This window comes from Plecotus auritus (assembly GCF_963455305.1).
Source record: "Plecotus auritus genome assembly, chromosome: 12".
Taxonomy (NCBI): domain Eukaryota; kingdom Metazoa; phylum Chordata; class Mammalia; order Chiroptera; family Vespertilionidae; genus Plecotus; species Plecotus auritus.
Genome location: NC_137778.1, coordinates 44,913,273 through 44,936,887, shown reverse-complemented (window position 1 = coordinate 44,936,887; position 23,615 = coordinate 44,913,273). Strand labels below are relative to the sequence as shown.

The following is a 23,615-nucleotide window of genomic DNA, read 5'->3' as shown; positions in this document are numbered from 1 at the left end:
CCAGCTCAAGTTATGTCTGGGCGCGGCAAGCAGGGTGGCAAGGCCCGGGCCAAGGCCAGATCTCGCTCTTTTAGAGCCCAGCTGCAGTTCCCCGTGGGCCGAATCCACCGGCTACTCCGCAAGGGCAACTATGCGGAGCGCATTGGGGCGGGCGCGCCCGTGTACCTGGCGGCCGTGCTGGAGTACCTGACGGCCGAGATCCTGGAGCTGGCGGGCAACGCGTCTCGCGACAACAAGAAAACGCGCATCATCCCGCGCCACCTGCAGTTGGCCATCCGCAACGACGAGGAGCTCAACAGGCTACTGGGCGGTGTGACCATCGCGCAGGGCGGCGTGCTGCCCAACATCCAACCCGTGCTGCTGCCCAAGAAGACCGAGAGCCACCACAAGGCCAAGGGCAAGTGAGGAACCTGATCATCTAGAGAGAAAGAAACCAAAGGCTCTTTTCAGAGCCACTCAGATCCTCAGTAAAGGCTGTGCACAGCGCAACAAGCTGGGCTTGTGTGGTTCTCTGGCGAGCTCCCCGGGGCACCCTAGCACCACGGAGACAACCCTTGGTTCTGATAACGGGTCCTTTAAAACGAGGCCTGGAGAGCAGGTTCCTGGGCCCCAGGGGTGCCTTTTGGGGTCCGCTCTAGTCGCTGGAGCCGTTGTCAGCTCCATGGCAGCCGCAAGCTTAGTCAGGGAGCCCTTGGGAGAAGGAACAAACCTCCTCCAGGGCCCTAACAGACATGACTGTGGCTTCCAGGTTAAGGGTCTAACGAGGCTGCGTGACTTCCTCAAAAGGAGCCCCTAGAAAGGGATTTCCCCCCAAGCATGCTGGTCCGGTGCTTAGGCAATCTTCCCACAGCGGAAACCAGGAGTTAGCAGGTCAGTCTGACCATTTGGTAAAGGGTCATGTGTATTTGGTAACTGACTTCACACGTGCTTGGTAAATGGAATTTTCTTAACATGTATCTCAAAAATGAGCTTGATGCTATATGTGATGGAGAAAACCTAGAGTCATTCTCTGAGGCTGGAATGTGTGGCAAGTTCTTCCATCATAACTTTTTAAAATTTTTAGGGAATTTTGGTCCTTTCCAGAAGTTTTAACTACAAAGAAGAAATATTTTTAGTTTGTTTCCACTGCAAATACCAAGCCAAATTGGACAGTCAATGAACACTTAGGCTGTAAAATACAGAATTACTGTACAGCATTCAAGTTTCACTTATCTCCAAGAAAAAGAATCTAATTGGTTATCTAAAAAACATTGCTGGACATTTAAGGTCTACACAGACATGTATAGAAGTAGGTGTGAAGAAACGTTTAAAGTCCTATAAAGTTAAAGAGAATAAACTATATAATATATTAATTAGGGGCAATCAAGTATGAAATCATCTCGAATTAATGTACATAAGTATTAAGGCATACAATTGGGGGAGGCACAAAGGAAGGACAAATTTTGAAGACAAAACTTGCACAGATATTGGAACAAATTAGGTGTTTAGAACATTGCCAATAACTTTAAAATGTGACATTTTAAAATCAGAATAATGATATAAATGACTGAGTGAATAGGGATATGTGAAAATTTTCCTAAAGAATTTCAAAAATTTCATCTAGATGCGCCCCATCAAGCAAGTGTAGCTTCACTGCCAGCCTTGCCGAAGCACAGGGTGTGGACTGGGGAGAAAGGGCGTGACTTCACAATGGAGAAATCTGGAAACCACCACCTCAGCCCCATGGTCAGTGTTAACAGGTTCAAACTTGAAAGTTAAACCAGCTCTGGCTGGCGTTGCTCAGTGGGTTGAGCACCCTTGTCCCAGGCACCCAGAGGTCACTGGTTCGATTCTGCTCAGAACACACACGCCCGGTTGCCCAGAAGGGGGTGTGCAGGAGGCAGCCAATGGATGTTCCTCTCTCCCTCTCCCTCCTTCCCTAAAAAAAACAAACATTTTTTTAAGTTAACAAAGTTACGGCACAGCGAATGAGTTTATTCGGGAACAGCAGAGGAACTGCGATTCTGGACAAGAAAACATGGCAACCCCAGGCCAGTACGGAGGACGAGGAGAGGAGCTTTCACCGAGAAGAGGAGGAGGTGGGAGAGTGAGAGTGTGACGCTCCTCATTGGCCCCGAATCCACTAGGACTGCTGTCCTAGTGAGGTGGTTTCTACACAATCTCCCCGAAATGTCTGACGATCGCATTCTTTATTCCGACTTTGCACGACGTGTAGAGAAGAAACATCGCACCGCTCATGACGTGGCAGGACAGACGGGGAGAACCCGCTCACTCAGGGCGGGGTGCTGCGGGCAGGGCTGTGGTGCGACTCCTGGTCTTATAAACAGTCGACCTGAATAAAGTCCCTCTTTTTTTTTTATTTTTTTCAGTATATTTCTACTGATGTCAGAGAGGAAGGGAGAGAGAGAAACATCCATGATGAGAGAGGATCATGGACCGGCTGCCTCCTGCACACCCTTCACTGGGGATCGAGCCTGCAACCCAGGCCTATGCCTTGACCGGGAATCGAACCCTGACCTCCTTGTTCCTAGATCCACGCTCAACCCGAGCCAGGCGGGCCGGGGCTGAAGTCCCTCCTCGTGCCACACTCAGGGCACCTGAGAACAGGAAGGACAGCGGCTATTCCCACCGGGGTCTTGCCTGCCGCCCCCCCCCCCCCCCCCAGGAGTTAGAGGAGCTGTGGGCTGTCAAACCATCAGACAGACACTGCCAGGGTCACAACACACACGCCATCAGCTGCAGGTTTATTTCCAGGTCAGAGCGGCGCTGCAGACGGCACAGCGGGCAGCCGCGGCAGAAGGTCAGGAGGGCACAGAGCACAGGGTGGGTGCACTGCCCCCGCCCCATCACTGCGGGGCGGGGAGGGGAATGAGAGGGTTCACAGGGGCTTGGGGTGGGGGGAAGCCTGAGGTCAAAGGGAAGTGGACACAGAGCCTGCATGGGGGAGGGGGCTTTGAAAATCTCCGAGTCGCTAGAAATAGGGGCCTACGTCTTTCATCCCAAATCCCACACCATCTGCTACAGCGTTCGCTCGCGGTGCCCCCGACAGCAAAGCACAGATACCCAGATGCACGCCGAGCGCAGAGCAGAGCCGCCTGCGGGTCAGGGGCTGCTTCTCAGCCCGAGACACAGAGCCAGCTCCGACTTCTGAATCTTCCCGTCCCCGTTCGCGTCGCAGTGACGCAGAAGGCTCTCCCGGAACTTCTCCAGGTCGACGCCGCGGATGCTGGGCTGAGGGGGACAGAAAGGACCCGTCCACAGGCAAGACAGTGGCCGCCCTCGGAGGCCCCCCTCCCTGCGGCTCACAAGCTTGGGGGACCCCTGCTCCTGAGAGGCCCCCACGGGGAGCAACGCCCCTCCTCACCCCACCAGGGTGGCCGAGGGCAGCTCCTCCCTCCGCAGGTCCCTCAAGGCAGAGAATGCTGTCCCCAGGGCAGTGCTTACAGAGCCTGCCTTCGCCCGCCCTGTGGCTCAGTGGCTGAGCGGCGACGTAAGAACCAGGAGGTCAGGGTTCGATCCCCAGTGTGGGGCGTGCAGGAGGCAGCTGATCCATGATTCTCTCTCATCATGGGTGTTTCTCTCTCTCCCTCTCCCTTCCTCTCTGAAGTCAGTAAAAAATATATTTAAAAATAAATAAAGAGAGCTGCCACAAATGCGTGGCCCTGTGCTCCTTGGGTGACATCGACGCCTCCTAAATGAGGCAGCGAGAAGCTCCTGCGGGGGGCTCAGCTGAACTGAAACCACAACCAGCCTTGAGAGAGAAGGAGACTGGGGGTTCCTTCCAGAGGAGCTCAGAGGCTCCGAAGAGGCCACGTCCCTAGACGTCCCTTCCGCCTTCATCTCCCAGCCCTGGTTCCCCCACACAAACAACGGCTGGGCCAGACGGCAGCCCCAGTGCATGAGGGGCCCGCCGGCTGGCACGCTCACCTGCACAAGCTCCATCATGTCTTTCACAAACCCGTCCACCTCGGGGCCTTCCAGGGCTCCCGTTTCACTCTGAAAGAGAAGAGATTCCATCCCCAAGTGTCCTTTCCCCCCGTCGAAAAGCTAGAGAACCAATCAGGCAGCGAGACCACATCGGCGTGCTTTGGGGCTGCACACAGGTTCAGAAATGGCATGTTCCTCTCTGGCCGGCGCGGCTCAGGGGCTGAGCGTCCACCTAGGAACCAGGAGGTCAGGGTTCGATTCCCGGTCAGGGCACAGGCCCAGGTTGCGGGCTCGATCCCCAGGTGGGGTGTGCAGGAGGCAGCTGATCCATGATTCTCTCTTATCATGGATATTTCTATCTCTATCTCCCTCTCCCTTCCTCTCTGAAATTAATAAAAATATTTTTAAAAAAAACATAAAGAAATGGTGTGTTCCAGCTTATGTTCTCTGTGAGGGTGGGAATGCTCCATGGAAATGACTAGAATTCATTGTAAATTACCCCGCCTCCCGCCTCCCCTGTAACAACATGGCAAGCAGCAGCTCTGAGCTCCTGGGTCCTGCCAACACCATTAACGTGACATCCGTTTCCCAACTGGCTTCCCAGACAGGCTCCCGGGAACAGGCGTTACTTGGGCCTGTGAATCCTTCAAAAGCCAGGCGGACATCCTTAGGTCTGCTCTGCGATTGGCCAATGACTTGATCATTATGCAAATATGCCTTTTAAATCAAGAGGAACTCGATGGAGTGAGTGAGCATGTTGGAATTATTATGCGGTCTGTACGTAAGACGTTCCGATGTATGAGAATGTCTATAAAATACGACACGCGTTGAAATATTTCCGTTTCTTCGCTAAAGTTCCCGCATTTAATCTTTTCAAAGTTTCTTTATCCTGAATCTTTAACATTGCATTTAAAAAACATCCGTTCCCTGGGGGTATTGACCCAACACTCACACAGGGATTAGGACATGCCGGGCGCGTTTTCCCAGAGCTTCATCCGCACGGGTTCAGTAATTCTCCTAACAGCCCAAGAGGCAGGCATTACAAGCCTGGTCCCCCTAATTCTACAGATGAGGGACCTGGGCCCAGGGAGGTCAGGGAACCCGCCTGAGGTCACAGGGCTATAAGCCCGGATCCAAGCCCAGGGAACTGGTCCCGGAGGCTGCGCACGTCAACCCTGCGCTACCCGCCTCCACCCGGTGCCTCTTTTGTGCTCAGAACCTGACTCGCAGGGGACCCGTCTGGCCGGTCTCTGGATGGCGTCGCTTAGGCCTTCCTTCTTGCATTTCCTTGCCTTGTCCTCAAGAAACTCAGTCTCTACGCCACACTTTGTGCTTTAGAGTTATCACTCCCTCTGTCCCCGCAGAAAAGACCAATAGCCTGGCCGGTGTGGCTCAGTGGATAGAGCATCAGCCTGCGGACCAAAGGGTCCCGCGTTCAATTCTAGTCAAGGGTATGTACCTGGGTTGCAGGCTCCTCCCCGGCCCAGGCCCTGGTCGGGGCACGTGCAGGAGGCAACCCATCGATGTGTCTCTCACATCGATGTTTCTCTCTCTGTCTTTCCCTCTCTCTTCCACGCACCCTAAAAATCAATGGAAAAGTATCCTCGGGTGAGGATTAACAACAACAACAAAAAGACCAAATAAAGAATCCTATCAGAGAAGTCGTTTTTAAGAAAAAGTAGATCTGCCCTAACCGGTTTGGCTCAGTGGATAGAGCGTCGGCCTGTGGACTGAAGGGTCTCGGGTTCGATTCCGGTCAAGGGCACGTACCTTGGTTGCGGGCACATCCCCGGTAGGAGGTGTGCAGGAGGCAGCTGATCGATGTTTCTCTCTCATTGATGTTTCTAACTCTCTATCCCTCTATCTTCCTCTCTGTAAAAAATCAATAAAATATATTTTAAAAAAAAAGAAAAAGTAGATCTGACTTTGCCTCTGTTTCTGTGGGCTTGATGCCGGTTTTCTTCACGTAAGTGTGAGCTTTTGCTTTCGAGCATACTATTCTAGGTTGGATCCAAAGAGGGGGGAATGTTGCTTCTATTCTCTTGCAGCCATAACCATTCCTTTGTCCACCTTCACTTGGTTCTCAGAAGTTACCTGGAGAAGCTGGGGGACCCACGGGGGCTGCTACTCGTCCCATCAGGTGAGGGTGACCCCACGCGGAGATGGCCGGCCCCGGGCGAGGCGGCCACTTACCACGTCGTAGTGGGCGAAGATCTTCTCAAAGTCCCGCTTCCGCTCTTCGGTGGAGCAGGCCTGTGCGTGGAGAGACGGGTCAGCTCGGCAACGGGCACGTATTCCTTCTCCCCGGGTCTCGGACAGAAACCCGAGACCTTTGAGTCGATGGCCTCTTACCCCCTGATTCTCACTCTGGGCCTTGTCGGCCTCCAGATGCTTTAAAGGTAAGACGATGCCGTCCTCCCTCCCTCCCTCCCTCCCTCCCTCCCCCCCCCCCCTCAGATCTCCCGAGAACCACGCGTGCCGGAAACCCGGCCAGAGAAACGGCCCCACTCACGTCCATTTTAAACTGCAGAAGGAAGTTTTCCGGGAGAGCCAGGATCCTAAACGGAAAAATAAAAAGGTAATTGACACGAGGCTCTATCAACGCTCAGTTAAAGCAAATTCATAACCCGGATGCGAGGAAAGGCAGGCCATTTCCAGATTCTTCTGCAGATGGAGGGGTGCTTGGAAAATAAGAATTTATAGGCTATACAAACAAAGACATGACTTGGCAAAGACTTTCCTAGAGGTTCAGAGTCATCGCAGAGACACTTTTAAAAATTTATCTTGGTGACCGTAGCCAGTTTGGCTCAGTGACTAGAGCAGCCGTGGGCAAACTACGGCCCGTGGGCCGGATCCGGCTGTTCTATCCGGTTCTCTTGCTCTCCCCTCCGCTCCTTTACTTTGAATTTATATCAGTTCACACAAACACTCCATCCATGCTTTTGTTCCGGCCCTCCGGTCCAGTTTAAGAACCCATTGTGGCCCTCGAGTCAAAAAGTTTGCCCACCCCTGGTCTAGAGTGTCAGCCTACGGACTGAAGCGTCCCGGGTTCGATTCCGGTCAGGGCACAGGCCCGGGTTGCAGGCTCCATCCCCAGTGTGGGGCGTACGGGAGGCAGCCAGTCAATGATTATCTCTCAGCATTGATGTTTCTGTTTCTCTCTCCCTCTCCTTTCCTCTCTGAAATCAATAAAAACATATTTTTAAAAAATTTATCGTGGTGGAAAATGGCACAGTACCGGGTTATGAAAATTCTCTCCTCCATGAAAGCAACAAGAAAACTAGCAAAAAATAAATAAATAAATAAAAAGAAAAAGAATCGGCCGAATAACTTTTTCAAAACTCTGGAAATTAACCAAAAGCTTAAAAATTGTGTGAGAAGGCCGTGCGTTGTGTGTCTGGGGAGAAGAGCTTGCGGGATCTTCACGAAGAGACGCCCCCCAATTCTTCAGGGCTTCGGGGAGACCTGACCTCTGCCTTCCACCAAGAAGGGTGTGCGGTCCCCACCCCCCTCGGACGCTGACCCGGGCCGGTCAGCTGCTCACCTGGCCAGGTCACTGAGATCCAACCGGCCGTCTTTGTTTCTGTCAAAGACCTTCATCTGGAGGAGAAGGGGAACGATGGTGGGGTATTAGTCACGGACATTCCCTGTGACAGCCATCAGCGCGCTCGCCTATCTGCCCCCCTTTGCACCGACGCACACCCTTGGGGACCCCTCATCCCCTAAACATAAACTCAACAGCCACAGTCTGACAGCGACTTGCTTTGCTACAGCTCACGCGTGGGTGACCTTCTCAGTCAGACACTCTCATCACAGGAGGTTTGATTCTAACCGAGAGCCCCATTCACCTGAGCTTCTTAAAAAATATATTTTTTTATTTATTTAAGAGAGGAAGGGAGAGAGAAAGAAACATCCGTGATGAGAGAGAATCACGGACCGGCTGCCTCCTGCACGCCCCACTCTGGGGATCCAGCCGGCAACCTGGGCCTGTGCCGGGACCACGGAATCGAACCCTGACCTCCTGGTTCCTGGGTCGACGGGCTCAGCCCCTTCAACCAGCAAGATCGCCCTCCCCGAGGGGCTCCCGTGTTGGTCCCGCTGGTCTGAGCCAGGCTGGCTAGGTTAACGCTGAGGTCAGTGGCCTGGTGACCGGCGCTGTGTCCCCAGGGACCAGCGAACGCGCGTCCCGTCTATCAAACCCTCAAACGATCCGCTTGTGCGGAGCCGGAGCCGCCACGCAGTTTCAGCCTCAGCCCTTCGGAGGGGAAAACAGGGCGCAGGGCCTCGGGCTGGGCCGGGAGCAACACGGGCCCCAAGGCGCTGAGCGCAAAGGCAGCAGGAGGAGGAGAGTGCCCACGGGGCTGAACGGAGCCCCGGCGCTGGGAACGATCACCGCCCGCCGAGGGCGTCCCGGGCCCTCCCTTTCCCCGGGACCCCGCCCGGGCGCCGCCCGAATAGCTGCTCTTGGTCTCAGCTCCACGCGCTGCCGCCCCTCGCAAGGCCGCCCGTGCGTGCAGGTTAACGCGCCCCAACACGCAGGCGAAGCCGCTCCATTTCAGCAGCCTTTCCCAGCGCCGGACTCTCAGTCTGCAAACGCGGGCAGAGCGGTGCCCTGCGCCACACCCGGCTTCGGGGGCCCCAGGAAGCGGGGGGGGGCGGTGAGGGGGGGGGAGCAGGGAGCCCCAGGGAGGCGGAGGGAGCAGGGAGCCCCAGGAGGCAGGGGGAGCCCCAGGAAGCGGGGGGGGGAGCCCCAGGAGGCAGGGGGAGCCCCAGGAAGCGGGGGGGGGAGCCCCAGGAGGCAGGGGGAGCCCCAGGAGGCTGCGGGGAGGCCCCTCGGACTGGATCCCAGGTTCGGCCACTCACCATGGTGCCCGCGTATTCCTCCAGCTTCGCCTCGGAGACCGGCCTCTGCTGGCGGAGGAAGAGGTCGCGCAGGAAGGTCTGGGGCATCGAGAGAAGAGACACGTCTTACCCAGCGAGCAAGGAACCACAGGGACCTGCGGGGCCGCGTGCGTTTGAAGGAGAAAATAAAATGCCTTTAGCAAAGGGTCCCCCCAGGAACGGAGGCGGTCGGTCGCTGTTGGAAGGGAGCGCATGGGCCCGGAGAACAGCTCCCGGCGTGAAAAGGGTGTGAACCCGAGAGGCCTCCCTCCCGGGGAGACAATGTCACGGGCGCACATATGTATATAGGGTGATTTCACAGGAAGCGGAGGGAGGGAGAGGCATCAGGGACGAGAGAGCATCAGGGACCGGCTGCCTCCTGCACGCCCCACACACACTGGGCATCAACCGGCATGTGCCCCGACCGGGAACCGAACCCTGACCTCCTGGTTCATAGTCGCGCTCAACCCCTGCGCCATGCCACTCAGCCACCCGGCCGGCGGGGCTCCCGAGGACTTTCTAAACCTTCTAAACTCGGACACGTTTGATTTAAAGCAGCGCACGCAGAGCCCCGCCTTGGGCGCACGGATATTAAACTCAGACACACACACGCGCACCACGTTCCGCCGGGATGCGCCCCGCCCCGCCCCGCCCCGCGCACCCCGCAGCCTCTCTCACCTGCAGCTCCGCCGCCGAAATGAAGCCACTGCGGTCCGCGTCGTATTTGCGCCAAATCTGAAAGGCACCCAACGCGACCCCTTACCCGCCCTGACCTGGGCGCCGCTGCGGCCTGCGGTGGCTCGGCCCTGAGGTCCGCACTGAGCCCGTGCGGGTCAGCCTGCGGCGCTTGGGGTTTTTCTCGGGGGACAGGGACGGCTGCTGGGGGACTCACTAGGCAGGAGCGCTGCCTCCAACCAGAACCAGTGTCAACAGTTAGCTACAAGGGAGCAGGGTCAGCCCGGCGGCCTCGACCAGGAACCAGGGGGTGGGGGTTCGATTCCCGGTCCGGGCACAGGCCCGGGTTGCGGGCTGATCCCCAGTGTGGGGCGTGCAGGAGGCAGCCGGTCCATGATTCTCTCTCATCCTGGATGTTTCTCTCTCTCCCTCTCCCTTCCTCTCTGAAAATTTAAAAAAAAGAAAAAGGGAAAAAATAAGCAGTTTCACATAGAATCTGATGTCTAGGCAGCAGGGACTGGAGCTCCGCAGGGGCGTGGCCTTAGGTCCCCCCTCAAATCTCACCCCTCCACCCCCCACCCCATCACAGTCCTGGGGTCCCTCCCGCCCCTCTCAGCCGTCCTCTGGCCGAGTGAGGCCGTTGGTCAGCTCCTGAGACAGCACAGGGCCTCCTGGGGGCGCTCTGCCTTGGGGCCTGGGCAGGAGGGCGGCCACAGAGGGTGGCGGGGATGCTGGCCTCTCCTCTCGCTCGCCCCGGAGACACACCCACACGCTCACCTGCATGAACGCCACGCTGCTGTCCAAGGGGCTTTCCCAGCGGAAGAGCAGAAGGAAGTTTTCATCCTCTGACAAGAACACGCGGGCCAGCTGCACAAGGGGGGACACAGCGGTCAGCGGGGCAGCCGGTGTCCTGGGGAGACCTGGGGGGACCCCCACAGGAACCTGGGCTGGGCCGCAGGGTGGACAACACCCCTGCAGTCCTGCACTCTGTGTTGTCACTATATATAAATATAAATATAAACATATATATACATATATATATATATTAATTGATTTTAGAGATGAAGAGAGAGAGAAACATCAATGATGAGAGAGAATCATGGATCAGCTGCCTCCTGCACGCCCCCCACTGGGGATCGAGCCCACAACCTGGTCATGCACCCTGACCAGGAATCGAACCGTGACCTCCTCGTTAGAGTCGATGCTCAACCACGGAGCCAGGCCGTGCCCAGGTTGCGGGCTCCATCCCCACTGAGGGGCGTGCAGGAGGCAGCCAATCCATGATTCTCTCTCATCATTGATGTTGCTCTCTCTCCCTCTCCCATTCTCTCTGAAAGCAATAAAGATATATTTTTTTAAATAGAAATAAATAGAAATTAAAATGAAATGACAGGAGAACCTACGCTCTCTGTTGCTGAGCAGATGAAAGAGGACAGGCGAGGACTCGCCCCTGTTGCCGGGACCAACTGCCAGGAGCGAGCTCCAGGATTCCCACGCTCCGCCCGGGGGAACAGCCAGGAGCACTGTTGGGAGACGCACCTGGTCCATCGGGATGGGGCCACCCTGAGGGACGTCGTGGGCGGCCACAAACTGCTGCTTCACCTTCTGCACGGTTTCGTCCGTGACCGCCTCCTGCGACAGGCAGACAGAACCACGCTGAAGCCGCCGGGATTCCAGCAGTGTAGCTACGATTTCACATCGTCAGTGCCTGCACCCGCTAATTATGATTACACTAGAGGCCCAGCGCACGAAGTCCGTGTGCGGGTACGGTCCTTAGGCCTGGCCTGCGATCCAGGCCATCTTCCCCGGCTGCCCACAGCCAGCCCTGTCCCCCCGACCCCACCCCCCGATTCCCCTTTCGACGTCGGGTGATCGGGGCCTGACGGCGGGGGGAAGGGACCGAGAGGTTGGCTGTTTCCGCCCGCTCACCGGCCCAACTCCCATCGCGGGTCGCCCTCTGTGTGTGGGGCGTCTGGCGGGGCGGGGGCCTTGGCCTGGCGCAGCCCGAATCCCCCACGACCCACCCCCAGGTCCCCTCCCCGTTCACCATCGGGCAATCAGAGTCTGCCGGCTGGGGAAAGAGACCAAGAGGTGGTCAGTGCGCCTCATAGTGACTGGTCCAGCGGTCCTTCTGCCATTAGGGTCAATTTGCATATTACTCTTTTATTAGATAGGACTAGTGGCCCGGTGCATGAAATTCATGCACATTAAAAGGGGATTCATTAGAGGAAATAATTTAATATTGCTATTCGCCCTTTATAATAGAAGTGTCAGAGATGAAAGAAAATTAGTAAAATGTATATGAAAACCTTCCTCCTGTCGGAGTCTGGGGCTCACCACGGGACCCAGAGTCAAGTGCCCGCCCACCCACATGCGCCTCAAAATCGCATGAGACCCAGACCCAGCTGGCCCCACCCCCCTCATTGGGATAGATCCAGACCTGGCTAGTCCCACCCTTGTCAAGCCCCGCTGGGCAGGGAACATAGCCTCAGGTCCCCTGGCCCGGCACCAGGACGGTGGGTATGGCCTGAGGTCCCCCAGACCGAGGTGGGGGGGGTCTTGCCTTGAGGTCCCCCGTCAAGCCCCGCTAGGTGGGGGACATGGTCTGAGGTCCCCCATCAAGCCCCGCCAGGCAGGGGGCATGCAGCCTCAGGTCCCCTGGCCCAGCACCAGGAGGGGACACAGCCTCAGGTCCCCTGTCAAGCCCCATCGGCGGGGGGGGCGCAGCCTCAGGTCCCCTGGCTTGGTGCTGGGACAGGGGGGTGCGGCCTGAGGTCCCCCGGCCTGGTGCCGGAGTGGGGTGCGTGGCCTGAAGTCCTCTGTCAAGCCCCACCTGGTGGGGGGCACGGCTTGAGGTCCCCTGGCCTGGCACTGGGGTAGGGGGTGCAGCCTGAGGTCCCCTAGCCCAGCACCAGGATGGGAAACGCACCTTGAGGTCCCCTGTCAAGTCCCACGGGGGCAGGGGAGGACATAGCCTCAGGTCCCTGCTGATTGCTTGTTAAGGCTCCTTATGGGAACTTGGCCTCAGCTGTGGGTGCAGCCATCTTTGTGACAGAGTGATGGTTAATTAGCACATTCCCTCTTCATTAGATAGGATTAGTCTGACCTGGGAAGAGGGCTAATCAGCCCTTTAAAGTTTGCCCTCCTGTTGTAGAAGAGGTCAACAGCAACAGAGATTTTTTTTTTTAATATATTTTGATTGATTTCAGAGAGGAAGGGAGAGGGAGACAGAGGTAGAAACATCAATGATGAGGGAGAATCATGGATCAGCTGCCTCCTCCACGCCCCCTAATGGGGATGAGCCCACAGCCTGGACCTGTGCCCTTGACGGGGAATCCAACTGTGACCTCCTGGTTCCAAGGTCGACACTCAACCACTGAGCCACGCCGGCCGGGCAGAGATTTCTGAACAAACAGCCACGAACCAGGCCCCTGACTCGGAAAGACTTAGAGCTCGAGAGCTGGTAGAACACGAACAAAGAGAAGCTCCAGGCGGGGTGCGTCGTTGGGTGCTGGGTTGTGACTAAACTCTGTCTCGTCAGGAACACACGGACTGTCCTCCCAGAACTCGGAGGTTTTGCTGTTTCTAAGGGAACAGCTTGCCACAGCGCGTCCCTTTAACCTTCGGCTGGACTCACCGAGGAAAACGTAATTAGCAGGGAAGGGATCAAAGAGGAAACCAACGTCATCATCTAATTGTTGTTTCCAAAGCTGTCCCCTCTCCCTGCCGCCGAGCAACCTTCTCTGCATGTTAAATTGCCCCTTGTCCGTGGGCCAGTCACAGAGGGAGGTGACGTAGGATCCGCCTCGGACAATGGATTCTGGTGCAGGTTGTCAGGCTAATCCCTCTCCCTAACGCGCCCTCGCTCCCCTGCCGACCAGCCTTCCTCCTAGGACCCTCCTGAGCTGGGAGCTTAGCCTCGCGGCCAGCGTGGGCACCCAGGGCTGTGTGTGTGCTGGGGTGCAGGGGCAGGCACTGGGGGGAGGGGAGTTGAGGGAGTTGGGCGGCTGCATCTTCTTGTTTTCCTCAAGTGCACCTGTCACGTTTGACTAAAAGGCAACAGACTCCTGGGTTCTGGGACGCTGGGAGCCGGGGCATTGACGGCAGTAAGTGGGAGCAGATAGGGGGTTGGGGAGGGAAGAGAAGGGAAAGGAGAGAGACCGATGAAAGAAAAGAAGTGAAGGTAAAGAGAGATGAGACAGAGAGACGGGAAAGAGACATCAAAGGCAGGCGAGGAAGGGCCAGGAGAGAGCGCTGAGGACCAGGGATGGGGAGACAGATAATAAATAGACGAGATCAGAGAGAGGCGAGAGGAGAGAGGTGAGAGACAGAGAGAGAGTCCGGGGATGGTGGGAGTTGGGAGCCGTGAAAAAAGATGAGAAACGATCAGACATGGGCAGGAACGTGAGAGACCTGCACAGAGAGAGACAGAATACGGGAGGCAGACGCACAGTCAGACAGACCCAGAGGTCTACGTGGCAGTTTGAACTTTGTGGTTCACTCGCTCTCAGAGGCATGGAAGCCCCGACTGACGGCTCCCAACACCAGCCCTGCCTCTCGGCACGAAGGAGCCCCCTCATCTCCAGGTCAGACCCATCGGCAGGGACAGAACCAGAGACTCACAACGTCTCTGTTTGACTCCTCGGCGAGGCCCTCGGCGTGAACGACAGATGTTACCCCGAGCAGGTGACCCGCGTGCCTGAGGCGGCCGTTGTGCTCATAAACCTGCCGAGTCTCTCCCTCCGTGTTGCTAGGAGAGAGAGGGCCTGCACCGGGGGGAGGAGAGGCCACCGGGGACGCGTGGGCACACACCGGCCGGAGACGTGGGCGCCCCTTGTGTGTCTCGGAGAGACGCGTGATGAAGGCTTCGAGGCCCAGACACTTACGTCCGTGCCCAGCGTCGTCAACATCTGGTGGCAGAAAGCGTCCAGCTCCTTGTCGTCTAGGTAACCTCGCCCTGAAGGCGAGAAACGCACAGAAACCGTCACTTACATGGAAGGACGTGTGACGATGAACGTTGATCACGTTTCTCTGGACTCACAGCTCCTACGCCACCGTGGACGCCCTGGAAGGCGTGGGCTGGGACAGCCAACACCCGTTCCAGAGAGCAAGCCTTCGTCCTGGGTTTGTGTGGATATTCGGGGAAGGAAAGCTCTGCCTTTTACGTTTTAAATCACCACTTCAACCCACAAACACACGGGACTTCTAGAATAACATCCACCGCAGGGACTGGGGACGCTCGGAAACACGGAGCAGAGGTGAGCACCGGGTCTCGGTGTGCAGGTCAGAACACACAGGGCGACGGCTTGTTTGCGGTTAATTGTTAACAAAGACAAAGCCGATGTCGGGGAGCCCGGGTTCCTCTCCGGAAGTTTCTGGGGGAGGGGACAGTGTCTTTTTGAAAGTCAATCAAATGCCTCCTCGCTTTGACAGAGTGGGGGTTCCACAGCACGTCACTCAGCAACACGGAGCACATTTAGGGGGAGGGGGGGAGGCTGTCAGCCCCCAGCCTCAAGTGTGCATGACCTTTGTGAGTGTACATACACATGGTCTCTCTCTCTCTCTCTCTCTCTCTCACACACACACACACACACACACACACACATTGGGAAAGTGGGGCCAAGCCCCCCTCCCCCCCTGAGCTCTCTTGCATCCCCAGGTGAGACAGGTAAGCCACCCTCCCCCAGGTGGCCGGTGCGGGGCCTGCGTTGACGCTGGAAGACACCTTTCCTTTCTCCGCAGGGAGAGACCACGGGTCGGGGCCGCGGGTGCTACTCACCTTGGGGGTCCAGGCGCTGCCAGACCCTCAGGAAGCCAGCGGCATCCCAGCTGCCTGTCCGCGGGGCGGGCCCGCGCGCGCTGTCCATGGTGCTGACGGTGAGCGGGCACAGCGTGGGGCGCGGCCGGGAACCTGGGTCAGGACTGACTCCCCGGCTTCTGCGCTCCCCCCGCCGGCTTCTGCCCTCCCCCCGCCGGCTTCTGCGCTCCCCCCGCCGGCTTCTGCCCTCTGGGCACCCAGTTGGCAGCTGGCAAGGCGCTGGCGCCCTGGTGTCGCTCAGCAGTCCCCAAGCCCCGCAGCGCTACCAGGGAGACAGCTGCCTGGAGCCCGCCCACCCCTGGGCCCTGCCCTCCCCTCTTTTCCCCTCCCTGCCCCCCTTTCCTGGTCCTCTCCCACCCACTGGGAGCGCTGGGCACTGTCCATGGTCCCTGCCTTCACCCTTAAAACTTCTCAAACTCACAGAAAACATCCCCCTTCCATTGGACTCACTTCCAAACTTGTGTCTCAAGGTTTTTTTGTTTTTAATATAATTTTATTGATTTCAGAGAGAAAGGGAGGGGGAGAGAAAAACATCAATGATGCGAACATCAATGATGCGAGAGAATCACAGATCAGCGGCCTCCTGCACGCCCCACACTGGGGATCGAACCTGCAACCCAGGCCTGTGCCCCGACCGGGAATCGAACCCTGACCTCCTGGTTCCTAGGTCGACGCTCAAACCCTGAGCCACGCGGGCCGGGCTCAAGGGGTTTTCTGGAGGGAGTTCGTTCCCCAGTTAAAGGATTGGAGGAGGTGACGGTGTCAGAGCCCCTTGGACCTGAATTAGAAATGGAGTGTGTGTGTGTGTGTGTGTGTGTGTGTGTGTGTGTGTGGTGGGGGGGGGAGGGGTACCCACACCTGTCATGGAACTGGGTAGGTCATGTTTAGGTGCCTTGCATTCTCTCATACAGGGATTTCCTTCTGAGAAAACCTTCCGAACGCTGGACTGAGACGAGAGCCACCGGAAGGCGTGTAAAGAGACAGGATCAGCAGGAGCTGGGAGCCCCTTGGAGGTGGGAGGTTCTCCCAGCTGGGAATGGGGTGCTGGGACTGGGGAGGGGGGGATGGGGGTGATTAACCCGAGATAAATGATGCAGCATTCGGTTCACGTGGCCCCTTCCACAGAGACCCTGACTGGCACGGCCGGAAGCGAGGACTTGGCGTTGATGTTTTTGAAAGCTTCCCTGGGGCGACAGTGCGACCACTGCCCTAGCCGCTTGCCTCCCGGGCTCCTGCCGCTTCCGTCCCTTCGTACTTGGGTGTGGCTTCTCCGGAGGACAGCCTGGGAAGGAACAGACTTTGGGGGCTTCGTATGAGTTCCCGTCAATTCCTCGTCACTTTCAAAAGGAGGTTCGAATGTATACGTGACTCTGGTCGGTGTTCACAGCGCGGCTGAAGCTCCGGGGGGCGCTGAGTGGGGGCGCTGAGTGGTTCTTGTCCCCGCTGATTTCATTTACTCCCCCAATTACTTCCTGCTTCCCTCCTTAGCGCGGCTAACGACGGCTCCTGGTCCCAGACACACCGGTGGCCTTCCCGGGCAGCACTGCTAATTAACCCTGACGTTCGCACACAACTCCATGTTAGAACTGTCTGCATCTACCAGAGACAGACTCACACAGGCAGCCAAAATGGGGAGACAAAAAAAAACAACCCCCAAACGAGAGAGCAAGAGAATTCTCCGGAAGAGGGGATAAATGAAGCAGAGATAAGAAACTTATCTGAAACCGAGTTCAGAGTAATGATGGTAAAGACGCTCAATAGCACAAGAAAAGGTGTGGTAACTGTGAAAACAGAAAGAATGACCCCTGACTGGTGTGGCTCAGTGGATAGAGCGTCGGCCTGTGGACTGAAAGGTCCCGGGTTCGATTCCGGTCAAGGGCATGTACCTTGGTTGCGGGCACATCCCCAGTGGGGGGTGTGCAGGAGGCAGCTGATTGCTGTTTCGCTCTCATCGATGTTTCTAGCTCTCCATCCCTCTCCCTTCCTCTCTGTAAAAATCAATAAAATATATTTAAAAAAAAAATGACACAGCACAGATAAAGGACACACTGGAAGGAGCACACAGCAGATTAGGGGAAGCTGAGGGGCGGATCTGTGAGTTAGAAGACAGGGTTGAAAAAATTCAGAGAGCCAAAGAGAAAAAACAATTAGAATATCTGCATCTTTTTACCAAGTCAGAATGGTGTTTCCGGCTGGGACTGCACACAAGGCTTCCTTTGGCATCACCCCCCAATAGCTACCGAGCCTTCAACCATGGGGACCCCTCACAGACCGTATAGTGCCCCTTAGAATGAGAGGGGGTTGCCTCACTTGAACGCCGCCCAGTTCCCAAGGACAGAGGAAGCAGACGAAAAGAAACTGGACAGGATTTGTCATAAAAAATAAAATACTGGAACTAGAGCAAATGCTTTTTAAAAACATATATATACCTTTTGTTTCTTTTGTAATCACATGAATACAAAAGATCACTGAAATCACGTAGATCAGAAAATGAGAAAAGAAAGACTCCCCCATAATTTCACCACCCAGAGGTAACGAAGGACAGGAACTCACTGGTGTATGTCCTCCAGGGGTGTTTACAGGCACCAACATGGGATCACACGCTAACTCCCTTCCCTTTAACAGGTAAACCCCTCTCAGGTCACGTCCTGCTTCACACTCGCATCCGGCGTGTGACCAGGACTCCTTCCCGGGCTGAGAGCAGGTGACAGGGGTACGAGCTGCGTGGATGCTGAATTGAGTGCCTGGGAACTGGGATGCTCCTGGATTTTGGACCCCAAAGCAACGTTCGTCACCACAAGCCAAATGCAGAAAAACACACCACGGCAGCGGGTGCAGCGCCACTTGTAAACTCATTTTATTGGTGTAAATATACATACGCATAAAATACCTCCAGCGTGTCGGGGAAGTGACCACCTGCGACATGTCGTAAAAAGAGTAGTATTTTTTATTTGTTTACAGGTCTCTTAAATTCTCTCTTAAAATTACACCTTCAAAGCTAATATGCAGACAGAAATTAAAGAAATTAAAAACACACACATATCCGTAAACCCTCATTCCAGTCCTCTGTGCACCTCAACCTGGGCACGTGGGGACCTCAACCCGGGCACGTGGGTGAGGCAGCTGTGGCCTCTCGCCCAGTCCCCACCGCGCCTGCCGGTGGGAGGCCCAGGCCGCTGACCGCGTGGGGACGCACCATCCCGCCTTGGGAGGGAAGACGCTGCCCCGGGAGAATGGAGACGCCATCCTGAGACCCAGCATATATATTTACACAAAGGGCTTATTAGTGTGCTCTGTCCTAATTACAAGGTGCAACTGCGCAGTGAGAGTACACCGCTCCGTGGGGCCAGGTACCCTCTGACCAGGCCTGGGCGGCAGGACCCACGGCCACCGGACGGTGTCTCCGTGCGAGCGTGCGCCCAGTGCCCAGGCACCTCCCCCCGCTCCCCCCGCAGCGCAGCAGCAGCAGCTGCCAGGGAGAAATTCAAGTACGGCCCGCAGGCACCTGCTGGCATCGGCTGAAGGCAGAGGCAGGAACGCCGAGGGCCGGCCGGGAGAAGCCCGAGCCAATGTGCTGATTACCAAGAAATGGATCCGTTTCTGGTTCCGATAGAAAGAAAGGACAAAGCAAAGAAGGCAGCACCGAGAGACGAGGCCGAGGAGAGACGAGGCCGAGGAGGCGGGGGCAGACCCGGTGCCTCTCTGGTGGCCGACCAGGCACCTGCCCAGGACGTCTGGGGCCGTGACCTTCACACGAAGATGAACTCCTTCTCAGCCTCCTCCCCGGAGTCGCTGGACTTGCTGCCCTGCCGGCCGTCCTTGCTGGGGGACCACGGCTTCTGGTCCTGGTACTCCTGGGGCTGCGGGCCCCAGCTTCTCCTCCAAACTGAAACGGAAGCGGAGATTCCGCTGATTAACCAACAACGCCGGCCGCCCAGCAACGGGGTGAGACCGGCCCGTCGGGGAGGACGGGGTTTACGCATGCACGTTCTCAGAAACCACACAGCAACCACATCGAGAGACTCAGACAAACGAGAGACAATCTAGCAACGACAGAGACGTGTCGCAGCACGAAAACATACACAACGCCAGCCTGTGAGAGGACCCTCAGGGCTATGGTGGAGAATCGGGGGGCGAGAAACCCACATGGCGAAGAGGGCGGGAGGGAAAGGGGGTGCCTGGAAAGAGGGGCGCTCTGAAGCCGCGGTGCCAGGTGACCGCATCACACCTGCCACAGGTGTCCCCACACAGCGGAGGGACCGGGCAGGCAGCCTCGGGTACGAGAACTGCGTGATTCCTCGCAGACAGGGGGCCCGGGGGCCTGGCAGAGGATGATGGAGACGGAGCCTGGAGCCGTCGTCACCGCTCCTCTCGTCTCATCGCTGCTCCTCACGGCCACCTGAAGGCAGGCTCTGTGAAACCGGGACCAGGACCCACACGCCACCTCTCCAAAGCCGCCTCTTCCCCACTGGGTCAGGGCGGCCTGGGCTGTACCTGGGAAGGCTCAGGTGGCGCTCGGGGGTGGCCGCACAGGTGGTTAAATATGACTCACAAGGCTACGTGCAGAGACCACTTCGGCGAGTGCCACACCCACACGCTGCGAGCAGCTGCCTCATGCCTCACAGGTCACAAGCCAGCCAGGGCCACGGCCGCGGGCAAGCCCTGGGATCGCCGATCACCTCCATGTCGCTGCGATGCTGCCACGCTCACCTCCACAGGAACTGGCTACTTCAGTGTTCCGCCCACAAACGAGCGAGCGCTTCAGAGAGTGAACGCTCAGAAACCAGCACGCAGGGTGCAAACGCAAAGAGGTATTCTACTTGCCCTGGCGGGCGTCAAAAATTACATAAAATAATTTTTAAAAAGAAAAAGAAAAAGGGGAAGGGATTAAGAGGTACAAATTGGCCCAGTTGGGCAGGGTCAGTGGTTGAGTGTTGACCCAGGAAGTCACAGTTCGATTCCCCGTCGGGGCACAGGCCCGGGTTGTGGGCTCGATCCCCAGTGTGGGGCGTGTAGGAGGCAGCTGATCAGTGATTCTCTCTCATCACTGATGTTTCTATCTCTCTCTCCCGCTCCCTTCCTCTCTGAAATAAAAAAATTAAGTTTTAAAAATGCCCTAACTTAACACATTGCAGACCAGTAGTTTCATTGCTAGCTTTTCCCAGTGGCCAGGTAAGTTTCTATTGAACGAGTACAAAAAACGTTTGACATAAATGTTAAAGGCACACTCTAAAATTAAATACCCACTGCATTTTGAAGTTATTTATTCCATGTTCTTACAAGCTAATATCTTTTTAAAGTGTGATACTTGGTAAAACACTGTGTGATATGAAGCGAGAATTCTCGTGATCCGTCCGCAATGTGTTAAAAATAAATGGACTCGGAGTCAGGAGGCCCGTGCAACCATCACAGGCCACCAAAGCCAACACCAGCGATTTTCTTCAAGAAAACAGGACACGCTCTGACAAAACATCGCCGTGTGCAGCGAAAGGAAGAGGGGACACGATGTGAAATTAAAAGACACAGCTACAGACACTCCCAGTGAAGGCAAGCAGGCATTCCACCCGACAAGTCGATGCTAACACGGCCACACAACGAATACACACGCGGCACCACAGGCAGCGTGCTTTCAGAACCACGGCCTGCGTCGCGGCCACGGGACGGAGGAAAAGGAGAAATCTGCTTCCGCGTAAACAGAGCTGCTTTTAGAAGACTTAAAGGGAAGGATGCAAACAGCTGACAGAATTGCTCTGCCGACCGCGGCTGGTTGAACCAGACCCCATTCCGAAAGCAGACTGCCAGGCAGCGCTCGAGGGCACACAGTGGAGTGCTAGGAACTGGCACCAACACAGCGACGCTGGAACAGTGTACGTGAAGTCCCCTCCCGTGTGGAGCCCCTGCGAAGTTCCTGCTGTTGTTCCTGCCAGTATGTCAAGAAATCGAGGCTAAAGCGAATACAAGATGGTCCCATTTAACCCATCAAAATGGGAATTTTAAACCGGAGAGGTCATGGGAAAAACCCGAGACAGACACAACTCCCTGCCTTCTGAGGGCGGGCTTCTCTCTGCCTTCCTCCTCTTTTCATTCCAAGTCAAAGTCATGATCAGCATGGCGGGGCCGGGCCGGGGCCGGGGCCGGGGGTTGGGGGGCCCGAGCCGGGGTGGGGGGTGTCTCTGGGTCTGAGTGTTGTCTGAGGTGCGTTTAGTGGCCGACTGAAGAAGGAACATCGCATATTGGATCAAAGGAGTTTTGCTAATAAAGTGACATTCGGCGACTGATACCACAGTTCAAATGCAAATTCCCAAAAATCTAGAAACATCTGGGACCCTGAGTGTCCTTATCAAAAGAGGGACAATAGAGAGACTGAACCTCAGATTTCGTATACTCTCAGAAAAGCTCTGCCTCACCCTGGCCGGTCTGGCTCAGCGGACAGAGCATCAGCCTGTGGACTGTAGGGTCCCAGGCTGGATTCTGGTGAAGGGCACACGCGCGGGGTGCGGGCTCAACCCCCAGCAGCAGACAGCCAATCGATGATTCTCACATTTTGTAAGTCAACCCTTTTGCCCCATGTGGAAGGACCATCCTGTTGCCCTTTAGAAAAAATAAAAAACCAGCTGCAGAATCACCGGGGCCCTGACAGAAGGGACCACCTCCAGTCCTACTGGTTAGTGCCAGTTCGTAGCCTCGGGCCAAAGGGTGACAGCCGAGGGCTCTAACCAGTCGTTGGCCGTGGCGTCCTGTGCCCAGCCGCCTTCGCCGCCTCCTCCTCCTCCGCAAGGACAGGGCCCCGCCTCGCAGGTCTCCTCCCTCCACCGGGAGGCTTGCCACCGTCCTGGGTGGAGGGCCTTTGGTAACCACCGCCTGTCTGCCCTGAGGAGAAGGGAGTCATCTTACCCTGACCGCAGCACACGTCCGCGTGGCGACACCCACAGCAACGCGTACGAACGTTCGAGATGGGACAGCAGGCTCACCACCCCCTTAGGACTCAAGGAACCCACGTGTCGGTTCTGGTCGGACGGCCGTTACCTACAGACTCCAACAGCCAACACGATGGCCGTGGTGAGCCCCGTGCACAGTGAGGGGAGCTCCGTGCAGAATAAGCAAGCTCCCAGTCGGCCCCCGAACGGTGCCAACGAAAAAGGTCCCCAAATGTTACCACTCCGACCCCAGGATGAATGAACCAAAGTCACATTCACGAGGGAAGGGCCCCGGAGAACCGCAGCCATTTACCTGCGTCAGAAAGGACGGGGACGCACTAGTCCGGAGGGAGCAGAGAACAAGGACACGAGGGACCGGCGTGAGTGACGCACAAGGAACCAGGACGGAGCACGTCAGCAAGAGGGAAAGGAAGGCAGCGAGCCTCCGGTCTGGGCCGGCTCAGCGGGCGAGCGGTGGACGAGGCCTAGACCAGCCCAGCACCTCGGACGGTGCACGCTGTCCTCCGGCCTCACGCCTATCCGCCGTCCGACGCCAACCCCAAGGGCTACTGTGGTGACGGTCCCGGACCCACTCACTCGGGATCCCACGCAGGAGAGGGACGGTCCCCGTGGCTCTGTGTTCCGCACCTTCTCCCTGGGCAGGGGAGGCGGGACCCGTCCTAACACTCACTCGGGGAGGGAGGAGGAGAATCCAACGTCGCCCGTGAGACCCTTGAAGGGGTGACGAGCAGCTCATGCATCTCAGCTTCTTGGGGGAAGAACATGTGACTTGGTCCAAGCAGCTACGGGCACGTGGTCAACCAGAGAGGCTCCGGGTCCACATTCTTACTCGCGGAGCTGCCCTCTAACTCGAGGCCCCGTTTTAATCCTACGGGCAGCGGGGCCGGCGTGGCTCAGTGGCGGAGCACTGACCTATGAACCAGGAGGTCACGGTTCGATTCCTGGTCAAAACCGTCAGGGCACAGGCCCAGGTGGCAGGCATCAGCCCCAGTGTGGGGCGTGCAGGCGGCACCCGATCAATGGTTCTCTCATCACGGATGTTTCTCTCTCGCTCCCTCTCCCTTCCTCTCTGAGATCAATAAAAATATATTTGAACCCTAGCCAGTTTTGCTCAATGGATAGAGCGTCGGCCTGCGGACCCAAGGGTCCCGGGTTCGATTTTGGTCAAGGACACATACCTCGGTTGCAGGCTCCTTCCAGCTGGGGCACGTGCAGGAGGCAACCAATGGCTGTGTTTCTCTCACACGGATATTCCATGTCTTTCCCTCTCTCTTCCACTCTCTCTGAAAAGCAATGGGAAAATATCCTCGAAGGACAGCACCTCAGAGGCGCTGTGCGTCCAGCAGAACAAGCGTGAGACAGCGGGGTGCCGAGGC

General features: G+C 56.8%; 3 protein-coding genes across 11 annotated transcripts in view; 1 reads left to right on the top strand and 2 right to left on the bottom strand.

Moving 5' to 3' along the window:
• Positions 1 to 12: 12 nt before the first annotated feature.
• Positions 13 to 405, top strand: H2AC1 (H2A clustered histone 1; the record flags this gene model as incomplete). The annotated part of the gene is made up of 1 exon (XM_080648478.1): positions 13 to 405. One exon carries the CDS (start codon positions 13 to 15, stop codon positions 403 to 405), a length of 393 nt encoding a protein of 130 aa, XP_080504604.1.
• A 2,303-nt stretch (positions 406 to 2,708) lies between these two features.
• Positions 2,709 to 15,541, bottom strand: SCGN (secretagogin, EF-hand calcium binding protein). Its single transcript, XM_080648436.1, has 11 exons — positions 15,263 to 15,541; positions 14,370 to 14,440; positions 11,023 to 11,115; positions 10,261 to 10,350; positions 9,487 to 9,543; positions 8,791 to 8,868; positions 7,472 to 7,527; positions 6,440 to 6,485; positions 6,121 to 6,180; positions 3,928 to 3,996; positions 2,709 to 3,231 (listed from the first exon to the last, which is right to left on the bottom strand). The coding sequence occupies exons 1-11, from the start codon at positions 15,348 to 15,350 to the stop codon at positions 3,103 to 3,105; spliced, it is 837 nt and encodes a 278-aa protein (XP_080504562.1). The 5' UTR covers positions 15,351 to 15,541; the 3' UTR covers positions 2,709 to 3,102.
• A 2,594-nt stretch (positions 15,542 to 18,135) lies between these two features.
• The window catches only part of CARMIL1 (capping protein regulator and myosin 1 linker 1), an 86,014-nt gene continuing 80,534 nt past the window's right edge, over positions 18,136 to 23,615 (bottom strand). For 4 of the 9 annotated variants that reach the window (XM_080647367.1, XM_080647369.1, XM_080647368.1 and 1 more), the window contains one exon: positions 18,136 to 19,187. In XM_080647367.1, the coding sequence (XP_080503493.1) occupies positions 19,051 to 19,187 (137 nt within the window). In that variant the 3' untranslated portion in view covers positions 18,136 to 19,050. Of the gene's footprint in view, positions 19,188 to 22,018; positions 22,172 to 22,531; positions 23,523 to 23,615 lie in introns of those variants that run through there. The other 5 variants (XM_080647363.1, XM_080647364.1, XM_080647365.1 and 2 more) reach the window with 3 other exon arrangements.